We start from the raw sequence: 20722 nt of genomic DNA on the forward strand, positions 1-20722 counted from the left end.
GCTATCACTGTCAGCTAATATTCTTTAATGCATCTGCCATTGTTCATGTTTGTTTTCATTGCCAACGTAGCTGGCAAATCAATACACAAAAAGCACTCAGATTCAATACTTTTTAAGTGAAGTCAGATCAAACTTGTTTTTTTTTAAAGGTTAAAGAAGATTATATTATTGTCCTCTTTCTACTGCACATGAGATGTGTATATCGTCTGCAGATCTTCTAGTACTGTAGTCTTAAATTTTCTCCTGTCCTTTGGTGTTCATATTATTTTGCTGAGGAGTAAAAAATTTCGCTTTCAGTCACTTAAACCTCCATTTTATGAAGTTGCACAAGCTGTAGGCTTGGCAGATAGCGACTTTGTGGTGATCGCAAAGGGGCTTGATTGTGGGTTGAGCTAAAACAATGTCGTTTTGTTGTTTCAGCTTACCAAGTGGAGCCACTTACAAGGAAGTTTAGGCCTCAGATTTTTTTCCCTACATCAATTAATATGCCATATGTGCCTCAACCCTCAGAAGCAAAACATGTCAACAAGAACATATGCCTTTTATTTGTTGGATAAAACTGTCATCAGTTTTAAGGCGTAGACAGTGGGAAGGTCTTGTGTTTGAATCACTCTATCTACTTATTATAAGATTATTCACCTATCCCATCAATTGTTATCCAGTCCATTGTCTCCATTGAATTTAAGAGGAAAAAATCGAGATAGTATGAGGGGAAGTTCCGTACGTTAAAGACTTGAGGTGCATATTAAGAAGTTCCATACATTGTGTAAACAAGAACATATGCCTTCATTTGTTGGATAAAACTGTTATCAATTCGAGAGAATATGAAGTGTAGTGATAAAGTTTTTAGAATTGAAAATTTGCTGAAAAAAGGACAAATGGATCATCAGTTTCTTCTTATGCTGCTGTTTTCTTTTTATTACAAATAATTACAACAATATCAAATTATAAGTTTAGCTTTGATATTATGCTATAGCTTTGTACAATATTGAGTAACTGAGACACCAACTCCCCTAAGAATAATGTAAAAAATGGTAATGAAATTTATGATGTGTACAAAAGGTACCTAAAAGTGAACTCATAAGGCATAATTTGGACAATCTGCGAATGAGGCTCAAGTTTACCTCTCTCCAGGCACTTAATTGCTTCTTTCCCAAGTTCACTTGGTATTTGAAGGCAGATCCAGTCCAGCAATGACTCCAAGTCCTTTGTAAAATCAAGTAAATACCAATCCAACAACTTTGGGATTGCAAACTTTCTACTTGAAATCCCAACTGCTGCCTGCAAATACTCTCTTTTTGCCACATCCAGTTCGTTTTCAATCTGAGATGCAGTGTACACTCTCACCTTCATTTTGATAATGTACATTAATCAGTAATAGAATATTGATTTGGGGTTAAATTAGGCTCTAGATCACACCAATGGAAATTATGTATAAACTTACAGCAGGTGAGGACCAGCTTCCACAAGAAAGTGCAAATGTGACTAATGGTTCAGATAACTCCAATCCGAATTTGCTCCTCACTGTCATTTCATCATTTTTCGCAACCCTTGACGAGGTCTGATAGTAAGTCAAGAACAAGAGTTAAGCTCGGAAAGTCTTTACTTACAGAATAAGAGAAACTAGCAAAGAAGTTAAAATGTGCATCACTTACATATTTTGAGTGATAAGGTAGTCTGAGGATGAAATGTTCAATAGTTATTGCATTTAGCAAGTGTCCCCCAACACTTATTGTTGCCTAAGTATTATAAATAACATTGCAAAAATTTATAAGTTATAATTAAAATTTGAAAAGATGGCTTTTCAATTTGCTAAGTTATTTCTAGGCCAAAATCATAGCAAATGCAAAAACAATTTCTTACCTTCTGCATTAGTTCAACAATCATCTCAGGACTTTCTGGTATTCCATATTCTAGAAATGCCTAGAAAACAAGACAGCATTGTAAGTGGTCCTTTCCATCAATACTTGATAATGGTGTAGAAAAGAACAATTATATACTTGCTTCTACTTCAAAGAAAAGAAATACTGACAAATATGGGATTTGATAGAAAAGAAGCCATTGAAATTATACAAAGAGAGGCATCACATACATTCATCATGCAGGAGTTGTAAATGTTTATCCAGAAAGCAACCTTCTCTTGATGGGTGAGCTTCTGCAAGTTGACAAAGGCAAGTTTCCCAAGTAGAAACCTGAGAATTCAGAAAATTAAATGACCATAAATACTATTTATGAATATCATAAAAAGAAGTCAAGAAATCAATAAAATTTCAAGTGGAAGAGAACGTACTTTAGCCTATGAAGCAGAAATAAAGAGTTTGATGTTCGGTTTGGATTGATTGTGCCAGCTTCTATAGCAAATAAATGCTTGTATGGACCAATATCTCTCTTCCCAAATTGTGAACATATACCATAAGGATCTCGATATTCAGTTTCTTCACCATTTTCTTGAGGCACTAATGTTGATAAGAAAGGTAAATTCTCGGCAGTACGCCTACTTTTTGTTGAGCTCATTCGAAAGAAAATGCTTGACAAACATTTCAAAATATCCTCAGAAATCTTGTTTGGGTTGTCACCCGTCGATAACATTTCATCTGCAGTACAAACATTTCTTGCTTCTGCATTTCCTTGGCCAACCGCTGTACCTACTATCTGGATATTTGCACAACTCTTGTTAATTTAGCACTACAATTTTAATCAAATTGATGACATTATTACATGATAATAACCTGTAATTTCTGAGGATTTAAATGCTTCTCAGCCAGTTTATCGTCAACAGGAGGTCTTTTCTCTGGAGTTCTGCTTGTTTGAGCTTTATGGATTGAGGAACTCTTGTTCTGCTTCACAGAATTAGTACACAATTGATTCTTTTTCCCTTGTTCATCCTCTGTAAAAATAATAACGAATGAATAAAAACAGTAAATTTTAGAATTTCAATGTTGGTAATGTCAGACGTTCCACTTACCAGAAAAAGAGGGCAAATGACTGATTGGGTATGTGGTGGATGCCCCTAAATTTCGTGCTATTGTTTTGGCATGTTCTGGTTTGGGACTTTTATTTGGGGCCAGGTCATATAAATCTGCAAAACTTTTCACATTTTTCTTAGAGCTTGAAATGTAGACAGCTTCTTGATATAAGTCCTGCCTAAAATGCACCACCCGTTCTTCAAGCCGAACAACCTCCTCTTCCAAAACAGCTACTTCTGCTAGAAGCTCTAGCGTCTACAATAACTAAAATCCAGAATCAAAATTTCTCTTCGAATAATTTGCAATTACAGCAACAACAACTAGACCTTAACATCAAACTAGTTGGGGTTGGCTACATGGAGAAGAAGAAGAAAAAATCTAAGATAGAAGTAAAGGAGTTATGAATCACTTACAGCTGCAGGCAGATAAGGAGGAAGGCGAGGGAGAGCTCCGAGAGGTCTGTTAAAAGCTCGCTCCAAAGCTCTGTGAACATTCTCTTCGTACCTGAGCTTCTTCTTTAGTTTATCAACCTGACGATTACAATTTTGAACTCTTAATTAACAAAATGATACAGAAGAGTATTGATGAATCGTGAATTGGTAAATGAATGAAAACAAAAATGGATTATACATCTTGCTGCAGTGCTATTTTCCTCTCTCTGCTTGAGGCTTGCCCAATTTTTGTAGCTGCTTTTGTGGCATCTCTCTGCTTGTTCCCCTGTACCTTTTCGACCTTCCCCTTCACGGCAACAGAGATTGATAGGTAGAAAGTAATGAGAAGAGTGAAGATTAAAGAAGAAGATAAAAAAGAAAGATTATTCAACACATCACAATTATGCAGAGAAAATTTGGAGACTACAGGGGATTGGCATGTCCAAAAGAAATGTACATTAAAAATTAAGGGAAATTAACGTCTCTTCTTTCCATTTTACAGATTTAATTGAAAACTCTTTTCGGAATTCCCTCAAATATTGCCATTTCATCGGGATTTCCAGCACCTTTCAGCTTTTGAATCCTGCCCATTGAAACTGAAGCCATAATTTCCGGTGGATTGGATAAAGTATGTACAGTAGAAACCGTTCTTTCAAAACAGATAATTAAAACAAGAACATTAAAAGATCAAACGGAGTGTTTAAACATTGATTAATGTGATAGACTGGCTTACTTTGTCAGGCTTCACTGGAACTTTCTTGGGCTGCAGCATTGTCCTGGCTCTCGTATTCATCTTTTACGTATATTTCACTCCCCTATAAATCTGCAAGTCCAATCAAAACCCAATTCTATAATATCTTGTTTAAACACCACAGAAGACAGAATTGGAGAACACAACTCCATATTGAATAGCATTTAAGAAGCGAAGGAAGATCAGATTCACATATATACCTTTAACAGAAAGTTCATTCCTTGAGAAAACCAAGAAACTTCAATGCCCAACAATCCAGTATAACTACACAGGTCACTTTTAATCTCTGCATTACTCAATCACCATGAAGTAAATTGAATAGCACCCAGATTAAAACACCGAAGAAAATCAATGCTCAAAGTTTATTTGTACATATGTACAGAACCCAAGTCGAGAGAGAGAGAGAGAGATTTCACTTGTTAATTGTTTACGCGAAGTTGAAAGATTATATAATGGCGGGGAAGAGAGAGAGAACAGGAAGTTGCAGGTTGGCTCTGACGGACGGAAGGCAAAATAGGCAACTGGGCATGATCCAGGGATTAAAAAAGTTATTTAATTTTTTATTATTTTTTTTTTTTTTTAAATTATTTAAAATATATTAAATGTAATTTATCTTTCTATCTAAGGGTGACCACAGTTTAGAAACCGCTGGTTACCGTTCCTGAATCGCCAATTTTGATTCAATAAAATCATGATTCCGAACTAAATCGCTAAAGGCTAGAGGACGGTTTGAAAGACATTTCTTAAATCGCCGATTCCAGTTCAAGCCCCGGTTTAAAAGGACGGTTCGAAAAATTATCGGTTTAGTTTGGTTCAGAACTGTCGGTTCAATCTGATTTGGAACCGTCGGTTCACGGTTCCTAAAAAATATGAACTTGAACCAAACCGCAGAAGGATGATTTCAGTCCGGTTCAAAATCGATTTTGATTTTGATCGATTTTAATTCGATTTTAATCAAATCGATTCCGATTTAATTTCAGTTTAAAATTGGACTGTAGCCACCCCTATTTCTATTCTAAATAATGCGCTCCATGGTCTCTCTCTCTCTCTCTTCAATTGCCTTTTTTTTGTAGAATTCCGGAAATGCCCCTGGATCATTACCTAAAAGACGAAAATGTACATATTTGTGAATAATGTTAAATTGGCAGCTACAGGGTTTGACTCTGGAAGCGAAAGAGTGCTATCAATTGGGACCAGAATTTGATTGGGGCATGCACGAGGTTGGCTCTTGAAGGGGAGGGCAAGGGGTGGGCAAGTGTGAGTATGGGTCACTATTACGCGGCAAAAGCTGCATTACTCACATGTTTGCCAACTAAACATTTCTTCGGTCTTGCAATTTTTTATTTTGAGCACATCCTTCTTCTAGTGTTAATATCCTTCTTTCTAATTAATTTTCTCCCTCTTAGAAATCAAATCGAAATTGGTTCAAAATTTCTCTTTTTTAAAAATAAAATATTTTAAAAAAATTCATCTTTTAAATTCAATCAGAATTAAAATTAATAATTCAATTCAAGTTTAATAATTATTATTTTCAGAGCTAGGGAGGTGGGGGGGTTCAAGTGAAAAATGGAATGAAATAATGGACTGACCTCCCACAACCACTTGAAAAGTGAGTGGAGACATTTTATGTACAACCTACAATGTATTAAACAAAAGCTTTAATGTTAGTTGTTAATGATTTGATTTGTGCAATAATAATATTACGTGTCTGATTCTTGCATAATGCTAAGGGTGAGACAACCCATATCAGATAGATTTGGACAATTATGCCAAAATTTTTAAGCAATGGTATTTAATTATTATTATTATTAATTTACGATCAGCAGATTAGGCCAGCAGAATTATGTGATGGTGACTAATTGCCCCATTAGTTTAAGAAAATCTAATTAGTGGAACTATGGATTGGCCTCTGTGTACGGAAAGGTTTTAAAGATAATTGGCATTTTGCATAATTAAAACAATAATAGTAATTTTCTTTTATCAGTTAGGTTAAGAGTGATTGTCCTCGTCTTTATTTGATGATTTTATAATATAATATAATATAATTATTATTAATTGTTATGAACTATGACATTTTAAAAGCCTTAAAGGAGCGGTTGTGTTTTCTTTCTTTCTTATCATTAAGGTGTTGTTGTTGTTATTAAACAAAAATAACATTTCTCCATATATATCAAATATGAAACAAAAGACTCAATTACAGGATTCATCTTCCTTTCATCTCTAAACTGGAAGGAGTGAAGATAAGAATGGTAACGGATTGAGTTTTTGTAAATATTTAATTTGATTGTAATCGAGAGATATAAAATTATTATTGGTGTTCTCATCTATAAGTTTAAGCATTTAGATTGAGTAATTTTTTGATAGACTAAATCTTAATAGAACGGATTAGAATAGTATATAATCGGATTTAGGATGGATTTGAGTTTGAAATTTAATACCCATTATAGGTTTAAGTCGGATTTAAATTTTACATGTTGAATATTTATTATTCGAATTCATTCATATAAATATTTAATTAAATACAAAATATATATTTTTTATAATAATATTTATATATTTTATTTTATATAAAATAAAATTAAAATATTTTATAAAATTATTAAAATTTTAAACTATATATTATTAATAAAAATAATTTTTTATATAAATTTATAATTAAAATATATAAATTAAATGAGTTCATAAATTTTTTGAATAACATTAATTGGATTTGAAATGAATTTGAAAAGTTAAAAATAAATTTTAATCAAATTTGAGACGAATTCAAATTTTAATAATATTAATTGAATTCAAATTCAAGTAAAATAATTTTTATAGATATCTTATCCACTGCTATCCTTAAGCAAAGAAATCCTTAAGCGAAGAAATCTTGAATTCATGCCTTTTCATCTATTGATTCTAAAATTATTTACTTTTATTGTAAAAACTGAAGATACTTATTTGCTATAAAACAAAGTATAATTCAATGCATATATCAACAGAAGACACGTAACCACAATCCAAATTTTTATTTATTGAATAATTTATTAAAATTATTTTCAAAATTATAAAATTTTAAATTTAAATTACAGTCAAAATTAATTCTTGAAAAAATCAACTACTTGTATGTTTAACAACTCCTTTGAGAAAAAGTTTTCATAAAAACCCACTTACCATTATTCATCATACAAATCTATTTTGTTTAAAAATCTAATCTCTATGGAAAATTTCAAATTAAAATTTTTAATTAAAACTTGAAGCTGCATTTAATTCTTGAAATAATGATCATTGTACTACTTATAATTTACTAGGAATTAACAAATGGGATAATTTCCACTCTTACTTACTCATCTATGTAGGATCTATTTAATTTAACTGTTAAATACAGTTGATAATTGATAACAAACAGTTAGTTTTAGTTGATATATTATAAGCATTTGATAAAATTATGTTTAACTATTCCTATTATATGTAAAATAAGTAATAATGGTATAAACTATATTATTTATTTTACGATTGAAATAAACATATAATTATTAACATATTAAAAATATAATTATTTTTTTAGTATATATAAAATAACATTATAATTATTAAATTTATAATTTTTTATTTTTTATTTATTATAATTTTAAATAATTTGATAAAAAATTATTTTCAAGAAAAAAAATTTATTATTAATAATTTTTTTTTAAAGATAATATGATATAAATAAAAAATAAAATAAAATTAATTATTAACTAATAAGAAATACCTTTAAAAATAAAGCGACTACAAACTATTTAATTACTTATCAGCTATTAATTATATTTATTAAATATCTTAATTCATTTATTTAAATGTCTATTAACCATTAATTACATTTAAAATGTGAATCACCCCTTAATTTTCATGGGAAAATTTTGTCTATCATCATTATCAATCTACACATGGAGGGGGGGAGATTAGAAGGAAACTGATCCATACAATACATTAATTGCAAGCTGGATCCAAACACAAAGCTAATAGGACAATTCTTTGTTTTATGAAAAATAAATGAAATAAACTTTGTGGATGTAGACATATACCTCTTACAACACCCTTCTCAAGCTTCTTGTTATGGGCCAATCTAGTATTAATTTTATGGGTTTTGCATAATATATGTCAGATTCTCTCCTTCCCCATTAACGAATTCGTGTTTGACCAAACATTGTGAATTTAAAAAAAGAAATTAATTATTGGAGGCATAGCTGTTCATGACCTCTAGGCAGGAGAAATGTCTAATTTCTCATTCACTAATGGAATCATAATCACAATTTTCTTGAATTTGGCGTTTATATTTATTTTGTCATTTAATTGTGTTGATTTGTCTATAAGAATCTCCAATAAATATTAACAATATTAGTATTTAATCAAACACCAGAAAATATAATTCTGTTAATAGCTCTTTTAATAGAAACAAAAATACAAGTAGTAATTGTTACTGTAATTAGTAGTTAGGTGACTATGTTCATTGAGTGGCAATGGATACAATGGTGATTGCAGCAATAGTTAAACGGTGGTGGCAGTAGCATGCCAATGGCCAAATGATGGTAATAGTGGTGGTGGTAGTCGGGAGATTATAGTAACAAGGCAATGATGATCGGGTAGTGATAGTAATTATAGCGATGATCGGAAAGTGATGATAATAGTAATAGGGATAATAATAAATAAAATAAATCAAAATAAATAATCGTTACTATATTTAATTTTTTTATGTAATGATATTATGTTAAGTAAAATATAAATAATTATATTATATTATTATCATTACATACATTAAATTTTTTTATTATCAAATAAAGTAAATTAAATATATAATATAATCACACCTTACCTAAGAATTTTACTTAGATCCTAATTAATGGCAATGTAATTGAGGTTTTATTTTAAACTATATAATCAAAAGATAAGCATTTAATGAAGTAAAAAAATAATAATAATAATTTCAACTATTTTAAATTGGAAATTATTATTATTATTATAAAGTATCTTAGCATCCACATTCCAAAATCACTAATATTCTCTCATATTCAACTTGATCACAATCAAAGGGTTATAATTGTACTTTTATTTATAAAGTATTTAATGCTATTTTTAAAGTTTTTATTTAATATTTATATATATTAAATTTGAGAGATTTAAGTTTGACTATATGCATATAATAAAATTACATGAGAGAGGAACTAAACTCATAACCTAAAATAAAATACTTACATTTCTTATCATTAGATTAAACACTCAAAATTAACATTTTAATTACATAATGTTATTCTATTTATAATTAAAAAATAATTTTGATTATTATAATTACATTTCATAATAAATTATAAAATAAAACTTATCAAGTTGATTTAATTTTCATTAATTTAAATAATTTTATTGTGATATAAAATTTTATTGTAACTATTTTTTATCAGATTAACTTGCAATTTGAGATTATTGAATTTACTTTAATAATTTATTTAAAATTTAAATAAAATTTACTAATTCCAATATTTCTTATTTTTATGCTGCTATTAAAAAAATATCTCTTTGACTATATTAGTTATAAAATATTAAAATAATTAATTAGAATAATTTTAAAATAATTTTTTCAAAAATAATTCATTTGAAAGTTTTTTTTTTCCTCCAACATCAACCCAAGGGCCTTATTTCATATAAAAGCTGAAAATGGATGGTTCCTCCTTTCTTTTATTGATTGCTGTGGTCTTCGAAACAACAACAATTTGATTAGCAGATGTGATGATGGTGCTCCGGATTCCTTAAGAGCTCTACCCCACAAGTCATCCCCTTATTTCTTTGCAGAAACACAGCTACTCATCCATATATATATATTTGTGGCTTGGCTTTTAAAAGCTTTTCATGTGGGGACTTGGGTGATGAGTTGGAGTTGATGGCCAGGCCACCAGAATGATTGCACTGCTTCTTTACCTAAAGCTTATCTTTTCCTCTCATATGATCTTTTTTCTCTGTTTCCTGACCCCTCCTCTTTACCCACCTTGTACTCTTTCATATAATATGAATTACAACAGATATTTGTTCCTGATTTCTTATAAATTCTTACAGCACAATAGAATCTTCAATGGACATAATGCAAGTAAACTGATCTTGCTATTTGAATTTAATAACAGAGATGATCAAGTATTTCTAAATTTGTTTACTCAAGGCATGCAAGTGTCTGTCTTTGTTGGTCTGGTTCTTTCATTTCAGGTGTCCTTCACAGATGACAATAAGATTGATGCATCAAATGGAATGGTTAGAAATCAGCAAGTTAAGAAGGACCAGAAACTGGCAGAGAATTCCCAAACAGGACACTATCATTGATCAGATTAGCCCATATAATTGTATTAGAAAATGGGAATGATGATTAATTTTGACTGTATATGTATATATATAAATTCAGCATATAATGGATGAAAAATCTAGGACATATATGATTCCCTAATACAAATAATCATGGGATGAAGCCATGAAAGTCAAAAGGGCATTGGCTTTGAAGCGGTCCTACTATGTTTGGAAGCTGGTGGCTATGGCTCTATGCATGGGTTTCTGGTGTCTAAACTTTATCTGGGCAAAAGGCCAAAATAGAACATGGAAGCAGTGGCTTTGGCGGTGCAATCTGATGAAAGGGAAAAAGCAGCTACATGCAAAAAGTCTCCCTTTTCATCTTCATAGGTGAGTAGTGAGGATTAAAGAGCCACTTTAATTAGCAACTGGGGGACCTTGAATTTTGATGCTTGAATGGATTAATTGCTGTTTCACTTTCTTTTCTTTGACCCCTCATTCCATTTAAAGAGATATATCAGACACCTAAAAATCTCCATTATTGAAGAATAAATCTTAATCATTCTAATGTAATGTAAATATAATTCATGGTGCAATCAAAATGGAGCAAGCAAGAATTGGGCATTATTTTCCCCTAGACCCTATTTTGGCTCGCAATGAGATTTTGTTAATTGGGTTGCCAGCTAGCCTTCTGGGGCATAATCTTCCTAGAGGCCACTAAACAGGATATCTATAACCATAAAGATAAAGAATGCATGCCTCTTACATATGTATTGTGTAACCAAACATACTAACTTCTATTGTCATACATTAAAAATAGTTAAGTGAGCATTATGGTACCATGAGCTACCTCTTCAAAAAATAATAAGTGGCCTAGCATGATTTGATATAGTTGCTGAAAGCAAATTACTCACCTGGCAAGTGCCAAGTTCAAATCTCCACTCTCTAAATTTCCTATAGAAAAACATAGTGATAATAATAATCCAAACCAGATGATTCAGGAGATAATAAAGAGGAATTTGGAATAAGCTATAAAGATAAACTTTTTATTCATATTAGATCCATCAATCCATACCATAACCTATCCATGCCATAGATCTACCATGGACTATTATTTACTTGTAAAAACTTTAACTCATGTATGGACTATAGAGAAAGAGTATGAAAATTACTGGTTGAAGACAAAAAATGAGACAAAAGCACAGACACAATCGAATAGAAATCTAAAGAGCTGGATGGGAATTTTAATAGAGTAGTGAGTGTCGGCTGCTCTCTAGATTTAGGTTCAGCCATCAGTACTTCCTCAAGATTTGGTGGGTATACCCTCTTCTTTGTGGTTCATCACTTGAACTATAAGAATTTCATGGACTTCCATGTGCATCCATTAGACGATCCCATGAGTTTTTTTAATAAAGTATTCATTCAATGATGATAAAAATGCGAATTTTATTATATAGAGGAAAAATGAAGAAAAAAAAGTTCTCTGGTTCAAATACTGATTGGTTTTTATTGTTCATGTAAGCAACTAGGAATGGAATGATGTGAGGAAGAAAATTATTGATGTTACAGTAATGTGTGCACGCATAGTTCAATTCTGGAGTACGACAAAGACTTGAGCATGGGAGGGCCATCCCTCATCTCAATACCAAATTTAACAGTGGATTTGCACTGCAGAAGCTGCTCCATTATGCCCCAGAAATGACTCTGATGCCTTTGATCTCATCATGCAAAGTCCCCAAGCTGAAAGCATAACAGTCTTCATAATAGCACTAACACAGAACTAGAGGTCGTTTTATATCATGATTAGTAAATAATTTTGCTAGCTGACAGCTTTTTTTTTTTTTTTTACTTCCAGTCATAGGATATATGGAGTTAGTTTAGGCATACTAAAATTAATTTCTCTATTCGAGTCTTACATTGAAAAAATCAAGAAATTGAAAGTGAATATAGAGAGAGAGAAAGAGCAAAGCCCAATTGGTTTAAACCATTTTGATAGAGATAACTCCGAACTCAATTCTGAGCTCAAGTAACTTTCATATTATTTCTCAAGATATTCAAACCCTAGTTTAGAAGCGGATACTCTCTCATTCTTATAAATTTTTATTTACGGTATTTGCGTTTTTTCTTTTATTTAAAATTATTTGTTGTATTTAAATGAATATTAACTATTTTTTTCTAATTTTACACTTTATTTTCACTAAATATAATTTTCTAAGTGAGATAAAGGGTAATTTAGTAAATTAGTAATATTTTCTTTTATAAAAATTAAATTATCTAATTATTTTCTTAATTATTGTATAAAATCTAAATGCGATAAATAAAAATAAACTAAAGTAGTATTTTACAATAATATGAAATTGAATTACACAATCTTTGTAACACCCCTGATTTTTTTATATATTATTATTGGGCTTCGTGTAGGTATCCTCAATTCGCGGAAATTCGCGGTTGTGGGATCGTGAATTTCGGAAAAGTCTCCGAATTGGATCTAGGTTTTGGCTACCCCACCATTGTCAGGCATCCCGAGCGCGTTCCCGAAGTCGGAATCGGCAAAGGTAAACCCGAACCTTGCTTTTTCGTAATTTTCTAGTGCTTGAATAGGATTAAAAATCCATAAAATATTCGTGGTAGCTTAGAAAATTACGATTCTTTTTGCAATAGCTTAGTAATATTGCTAAGGACCGCGGGGCAAAGTTTTATAATTTTTAGAGTTTGTTTGGGCAGTTTTTGCAAAAATGAACAATAATAAGGACTAAATTGAAAGTTTGCGTATTGTGATGGATGATTGATTTGATGGGCCCAGGAGGGGCTGTGTGATATGATTGAACTGTTGATATATGGATTGTGAATATAGAAGTGCGTTTTTAGCCCTTTTGCAGGTTGGGTATGTCCTAGGTATAGGGAGATTCGGATTTTCGCACGACTTAGGACGACTTGATCTTTTCTTTGTTTGTATTGAGTCAAATTTATTAAATAGATGTAATGTAATTGTCGGTGAGCACAGATACCTTCTTCCTCCGCCCCGCCACGGTAATTTGTCGTCAAGTTTGTGAGTAAAATATTAATTTTAATTGTAATTTCGATATTATTATATGTTCGATGCCCATACATCACTTATATGCATATATTTATGTAGTTAAACTCTAGGCACGATTTATGTTGCATTCATAATCATAATGTGCCATGAGTGTTGTTGTGGTAATTTGGAGCAGCGTGCGTTGGCGTGCGTGTGATGTGGTGTGGACTATGGATAGGACGGGTAGTCACGGCTTGAGTTCTTGGGACCCGTTCCTTCGAGGGGTAGTCACGGCTTGAGTTCTTATTTGGGACCCTCGATTTGGTTTATTAAGCGAAAGTCCCGCTTGAGTTCTTGGCACCAGTTGGATTTAAGAGAGTCAGATAGGATCGGCCCCAATATATTATGATTGATGCTACGAGTGCGTGAGTGCTCCAAATTACCTTTTGATGCTATGATGTGAATATGATGTTGATGTTGCATTTCACTCTACAGGGTGCATTAGTTACAGATAGTTATAGAGATTATGGTTAAAATTGATATTTTACTCTCTGAGTCGAACGCTCACTCCTGTTCAAAAATTTTTACAGGCCGCAGGAGGATATTTTATTCTGGGTTAACCTGCTTTTATACTTCGCAGGTTGTTTATCGATATTTGTGTAATTTTATGTACTCCTAGAATTTCCGCATGTGTTAGCAGTAATTATTTGAATTTGGTCTGTAATATTATTATCATGTTGGACCTGTAAACTTAATATTCTATGTCTGTTTGATGGATTGGATGAGGGAGCTGAGCTCCCATTTATTATTATGTTGATGAGTATGTGGAGGGTGAGCTGAGCTCCCCAATTGACTATATATTGTGTTTACAGGTCGGGTGAGTCGAAAACTCCCCGTTGGTAAGTCCATTTTATGGCCGGACTCTGTCCGTTTGTTTTCTTGATATTGGGCCCAAATGGGTCTTAGAGTTGGGTTAATGAACAGTTAGGCTTACTACGGGCCTCAGGGCTTTAAGTCGCCTGTGTCCTAGTCTGGTCCGGCCCATAGGTTGGGTCGTGACAAATGTGGTATCGAGCTTAGGCTCAGTTCATAGGGAAAAATTATCTAAGTGTTGGGAAGAGTCTACTAGGAGTCACATGCGGAGTATAGGATTACATTTCGTCTTTTCTGTAATTCTTTGTTTCTAGATTCTACGTTATACCTCGGAAATATAAGATTACCTCGGTTAGTGTCTTGATTTTCGTGGAGTACAAATGTGAAATAGAGTTAGTAGACATGTGAGATCTATCATGAGGATACGTACTCAAGAAATGTTATATTTTTGTCGGTATGGGTTGAAATGGTGTGCCCATTTCTGTAAGACACGAGTACATAAAAGTGAGTCTTAAAAATACAGTTGCCTAGATAAGGATGAGGATACCACTAGATGACCCATGTAATAAGTTTGTGATAATAGAAGATTCAGGAGAGATAAGAAATTAGGAGACCTAGTCTGTCAGGACGTATCGTAGTAACTATACAATATTTTCGATGTCTGCTCTGTAAGCTGCAGATTACAGTACCGACATGAGATTATTGTGTAGAGCTGCGTGCATCCCCGTGGTGCTCCATAATGAGGGTGTTTGAGATGGCTTCTGTTTTGGTACAGTTATGCCGTAACGAGTTCTATATTTGCAGAGGAGTTGGGAACTCCTGGCTAAGAGTTTAGAGTTAGAATATTGAAAGTTCACAGTTGGGTGATAACTAGAGTCAGTGACTCAGTTACCCCAGCATGAGCTAGAGTTTCATCAAGAGTTGCCATCAGACCAGAGGTTTCGGACTAGTTGCAAAGTAAAGGTGACACTTATAGAGTGAGAATAGTATACCTTGTATGTATCAGTATGGAATAAAGTACAACTCTACTACCTAGAGAAGGTCGAAACTATGAATTGATGATTTATAGAGCTATGATATGATAAAAGAGTCATTAACTTGACATGGTTACGGCAAGGTGGTAGATGTAGTACCTTTGTTGCAGCAAGTTAGGATATAGTCCTATCTTTCGTAATGGATCGAAGGTTATTAATGATAATGATGACTTATGGAATAGTGTCCCGGATGGACGTAGAGTGTGGTAGAGAGTAGTTGGCTCGGGTATCCCGGAGAGGATACAAGTTCCATTATAGGAATCATATATAATCGATCACGATGGATGTAAATCCTTTGAATTGGATGACGGTTTGGGTGCCCGAAATCTTAAGTTTTGGAATTGAGTAAACATGGAAAATAATAATAATAATAATAAAAATAATAATAAATAAAATTACTGCAGAATCAGTTCTCGAGGTATTAAGGGTATTATGTAAGTTAAAGGATAAGAATAGAGATCATACAATAAAAGTATGACTGTAATTTGCTGAGTTCCTTTCTAATTTCAAATTATTCAAAACAATAGTATAATCTAATTATAATAGTGTTAAGAGTAATAAATTAGCGAAGATAAATCACAGAAGGCCAATGGATAAAGAAAGTGCAGAATGAAAGTTTGGGCAATTGATTGCAGATGCAATATAATCTAAATGCTAGTGGAAGTACTAGCTAGAGTGGTCAAAGGACCAAATCTGAGTAGCACAGACATATGATAACGCGATAGAGACTCTAAAAGATATAGTTAGCAAGTACAGCTATTATGTTAGGAAGAAGAATGGAACCAGGGATAGAATAGTCAAGTTCTATTTTGGGTAAGACAAAGGAAATAAATGAAAGGACAACCTAAAGAGCGCATAATAAAAGAAACAAAGTTAAGATATAGGATATGCTAAGTGTTATTCTTGGCAAGGAGAATGACAAGGATGGAAAACCCAAAATGGGATCACATTAGTGAGAAAAGTGATGGAGGTATGGAATACAATAATAATGAGTAAATGTTAGAAGGTGTGCGATGGTATTGCTGACTACCTAAATAGGTAGAGAAAGAGAAGTTAGTAAGCAGTAAGTTGAATAAAAGTCAGTCTAAGGGATCAAATTAATGACCCTAGATAAGGGTGGAATTAGTGTTGGAAGAATTTATTAGTGAGAGAAATCTTTCAGGAATCAACAAAAGTTAAGGGCACAATAAAAACGATGATAGATATGAATCATAGGTCGAGTATAAGTAAAGTTAATAAATTATAAAATATTATGTCAAGAAGGAAAATTGTACGGTAAAGGGTTTATGCAGATGATAACTTATAGGTAGAGCATAATTGTGCTAGGAGATGATGAAATTTGGAGATAAAGACCAAGAAACTTAGGTGAAACGTTATAATATGACAATCGGGTGTAGTTGAATATAAGAGGATATTTTCTTTCTTTTCAAGTTTAGCTTGTGCTTTTGGTTCTAGAAGGTTATATAAGGAATAAAACGAGTCAAGGAGACCTAGTTATTGAGAGTTTAGTAGGCACAAATTCATACATAATTTCTGATATGAGAATGACAAGAAGTGCATACCTAGTATTAAGTATGAAAGGACGAACAGAGTAATGACAGGAGTTAAATTGAGTTAGCTACTAAGGCTTGCAACTGCTTTTAAACTATGAGTGGAGGAAGTACTATTTATGGTTGAGATTCAATAGATGAAATTGTTCTTGATGGGTAATTTGAGGTTGAAGTTTAGAAAGCTATGGGCAGATATATGATTATATTAAGGAGAATGAACACGTGAAGTATCTTGTTTGGAATTAAGGCATGACACATATTTCCTACAAAGTGTTAGTTCAGATGGAACTTATAGTTTATGGGGCTCATATTCATCCAGATAAGCAATTTCCTACTAAGGTGATAGGGAATGATAATGTTCGATAGTTAAGTTGGAAAAAGGGGATACAAGAAAAAAAAAATTTTTATGGGTAATTATAAGTGTTACATAAGGTGAAGAAGCAGGTTGTAGGAGTAAATCATAGGGTTAGAATTCTTGAAGTAATGAAACTAGTATTCAAGATAAGACTAAGAAATAAAAAGAAAGTTAAAGTTGATGATGAGATAGACATCTTTGAAGGAAAAAGGTGTAAGGATGAGATAGGACTAAAATTAAGGAATAAGTACAGCAGATTGAAATGATACCAACAATACCAAAAATAGGAAAAGGGAAGTGGATAAGATGCAAAGGACAGGAAGAGAGCTCGATAGAGTCGCTTATAATGATGAGGATAAGGAGTGTCTAACCACCGCGTGTTAACACTACCTATGAGCGGTGAAGGATACACCGTGTACTGTGATGCCTCTAGAGTTGGCCTAGGGTGTGTTTTGATGCGGAATGGAAAAGTAGTGGCTTATGCTTCAAGGCAGCTGAAGAGGCATGAGCAGAACTATCCCACCCATGATTTGGAAATGGCGGCTGTAGTCTTTGCACTTAAAATCTGGAGACACTACCTGTATGGTGAAGTGTGCGAGATATACACCGACCACAAGAGTTTAAAGTACATCTTCCAACAGAGGGATTTAAACTTGAGACAGAGGAGATGGATGGAGCTTCTGAAAGACTATGATTGCATCATCCAGTACCACCCTGGGAAGGCCAATGTAGTAGCAGATGCTTTAAGCAGAAAATCTTTCCGCGCTTGGCGCACATTTCACAGAGAAGAGACTGTTGATTCAGGAGGTACATGAGTTGATAGATCAAGGTTTAATCCTAGATCTTTCAGATGAGGGATACGTTGGCTCACTTTTCAGTGAGGCCAGACTTGAGGGACAGAGTTAGAGTTTCCCAGCACAGAGACCAACAATTGATGAAGATCATAGAAAGAGTACAGCAAGGTGAAGGTGGTGAGTTTGGATTTGCCAATGATGGCGCCCTAGTGCAAGCTACTAGGATATGTGTGCCCGATGTGGACAAACTCAGAAAAGAAATCATGCGAGAGGCACACTACACAGCATGCTGTCCACCTGTGTTCCACCAAGATGTACCATGATGTGAAAGATAGCTACTGGTGGAATGGCATGAAGAGAGACATAGCAGACTTTGTGTCCAAGTGCTTGACTTGTCAGAAGGTGAAGTTTGAACACCAGAGACCGTCAGGAAAGTTGCAAGAGCTCCCTATCCCAGAATGGAAGTGGGAAATGACCACTATGGATTTTGTGGGTTGCCTGCATCACGCGAGGATATGATTCGATATGGGTAATTGTAGACCGCTTGACCAAATCACTTCTTACTCGTAAAGACTACATACTGTGGGCACAAGACGGATCTACATTCGAGAAATAGTCAAATTGCATGGAATTTCGGCTTCCATAATATCTGACAGAGGGCCCCAGTTCACTTCTCGGTATTGGAGAAAATTACAGGAGGCACTTGGCACACAGTTGAACTTCAGTACGGCTTTCCACCCTCGCATGCACGGACAATTGAAGGACAATCCAAACATCGGAAGACATGCTTCGCATGAGTGTTTTGGATTTTGGAGGTCGATGGGATGATCAACTAGCTTTGGTGGAGTTTGCCTACAACAACGTTATCACTCCAAAGATAGGGATGCCACCCTATGAGGCACTATATGGAAGAAAGTGTAGGTCTCTCCGTGTTGGACGAAATGGGGAAGCGAAGGTGCATGATGTAGACCTAGTGCAAGACACTTGAGAGATAGTTCCTTTAATCGAACGATTGAAAACATTTTCAAGTGTAAGAGTTATGCAGACCCCAGACGGAGGGATGTGGAGTTTGCAGTGGGCGACTATGTATTCCTGAAGGTTTCTCCAATGAAGGGAGTCGTGATATTTGGAAAGAAGGGCAAGTTTGCACCTCGGTATATTGGACCTTTTGAGGTTACTGATAGAGTTGGAGCAGTTGTCCACCGGTTGGAACTACCACCCAACCTTTCTCACGCTCATCCCGTATTTCACATCTCCATGCTCGTGAAGTACATCCCAGATCCTCCCCATATACTACGGCAGGATGTAATAGAGCTAAAAGAGAACTTGACCTTTGAGGAGCAACCTGTAGCCATAGTGGACTACCAAGTGAGACAGCTAAGATCAAAACAGATCCCTATGGTTAAGGTTTTGTGGAGGAGTCAGTCAGTGGAAGAGTGCACTTGGGAGTTAGAACGGGACATGCGTAGCAAGTACCCTTATCTGTTCAATGTATAATCATGTGCTTTATTCTGCCTTGTGTAAAATTCGAGGACGAATTTTCTGTAAGGGGGGAAGAATGTAACACCCCTGATTTTTTTATATATTATTATTGGGCTTCGTGTAGGTATCCTCAATTCGCGGAAATTCGACAGTTGTCCGGATCTGTGAATTTCCGGAAAAGTCTCCGAATTGGATCTAGGTTTTGGCTACCCCACCATTGTCAGGCATCCCGAGCGCGTTCCCGAAGTCGGAATCGGCAAAGGTAAACCCGAACCTTGCTTTTTCGTAATTTTCTAGTGCTTGAATAGGATTAAAAATCCATAAAATATTCGTGGTAGCTTAGAAAATTACGATTCTTTTTGCAATAGCTTAGTAATATTGCTAAGGACCGCGGGGCAAAGTTTTATAATTTTTAGAGTTTGTTTGGGCAGTTTTTGCAAAAATGAACAATAATAAGGACTAAATTGAAAGTTTGCGTATTGTGATGGATGATTGATTTGATGGGCCCAGGAGGGGCTGTGTGATATGATTGAACTGTTGATATATGGATTGTGAATATAGAAGTGCGTTTTTAGCCCTTTTGCAGGTTGGGTAGGTCCTAGGTATAGGGGAGATGGATTTTCGCACGACTTAGGACGTACTTGATCTTTTTCTTTGTTTGTATTGAGTCAAATTTATTAAATAGATGTAATGTAATTGTCAGGTGAGCCGGGACAGCCTTCTTCCTCCGCCCAGCCGCCACAGTAATTTGTCGTCAAGTTTGTGAGTAAAATATTAATTTTAATTGTAATTTCGATATTATTATATGTTCAGCATGCCCATACATCACTTATATGCATATATTTATGTAGTTAAACTCTAGGCACGATTTATGTTGCATTCATAATCGTTAATGTGCCATGAGTGTTGTTGTGGTAATTTGGAGCTGGCGTGCGTGTGATGTGGTGTGGACTATGGATAGGACGGGTAGTCACGCTTGAGTTCTTCGGGACCTGCCTTCGAGGGGTAGTCACGGCTTGAGTTCTTATTGGGACCCTCGATTTGGTTTATTAAGCGAAAGTCCGCTTGAGTTCTTCGGGCACCAAAGTTGGATTTAAGAGAGTCAGTATAGGGATCACTCCCAATATATTATGATTGATGCTACAGGTGCGTGAGTGCTCCAAATTACCTTTTGATGCTATGATG

General features: G+C 34.0%; 1 protein-coding gene across 1 annotated transcript; it reads right to left on the minus strand.

Annotated features, from left to right (window-relative positions):
- Window positions 1-890: 890 nt before the first annotated feature.
- LOC110648844 (uncharacterized) lies at window positions 891-4649 on the minus strand. Its single transcript, XM_021803206.2, has 12 exons — window positions 4349-4649; window positions 4131-4220; window positions 3597-3704; window positions 3380-3496; window positions 2966-3221; window positions 2730-2887; window positions 2291-2652; window positions 2093-2192; window positions 1864-1923; window positions 1656-1739; window positions 1445-1561; window positions 891-1347 (listed from the first exon to the last, which is right to left on the minus strand). The coding sequence occupies exons 2-12, from the start codon at window positions 4188-4190 to the stop codon at window positions 1045-1047; spliced, it is 1725 nt and encodes a 574-aa protein (XP_021658898.2). The 5' UTR covers window positions 4191-4220; window positions 4349-4649; the 3' UTR covers window positions 891-1044.
- Between the last annotated feature and the right edge of the window lie 16073 nt (window positions 4650-20722).

This window comes from Hevea brasiliensis, chromosome 2, assembly GCF_030052815.1.
Source record: "Hevea brasiliensis isolate MT/VB/25A 57/8 chromosome 2, ASM3005281v1, whole genome shotgun sequence".
In the NCBI taxonomy this organism is placed as follows: Eukaryota; Viridiplantae; Streptophyta; class Magnoliopsida; order Malpighiales; family Euphorbiaceae; genus Hevea; species Hevea brasiliensis.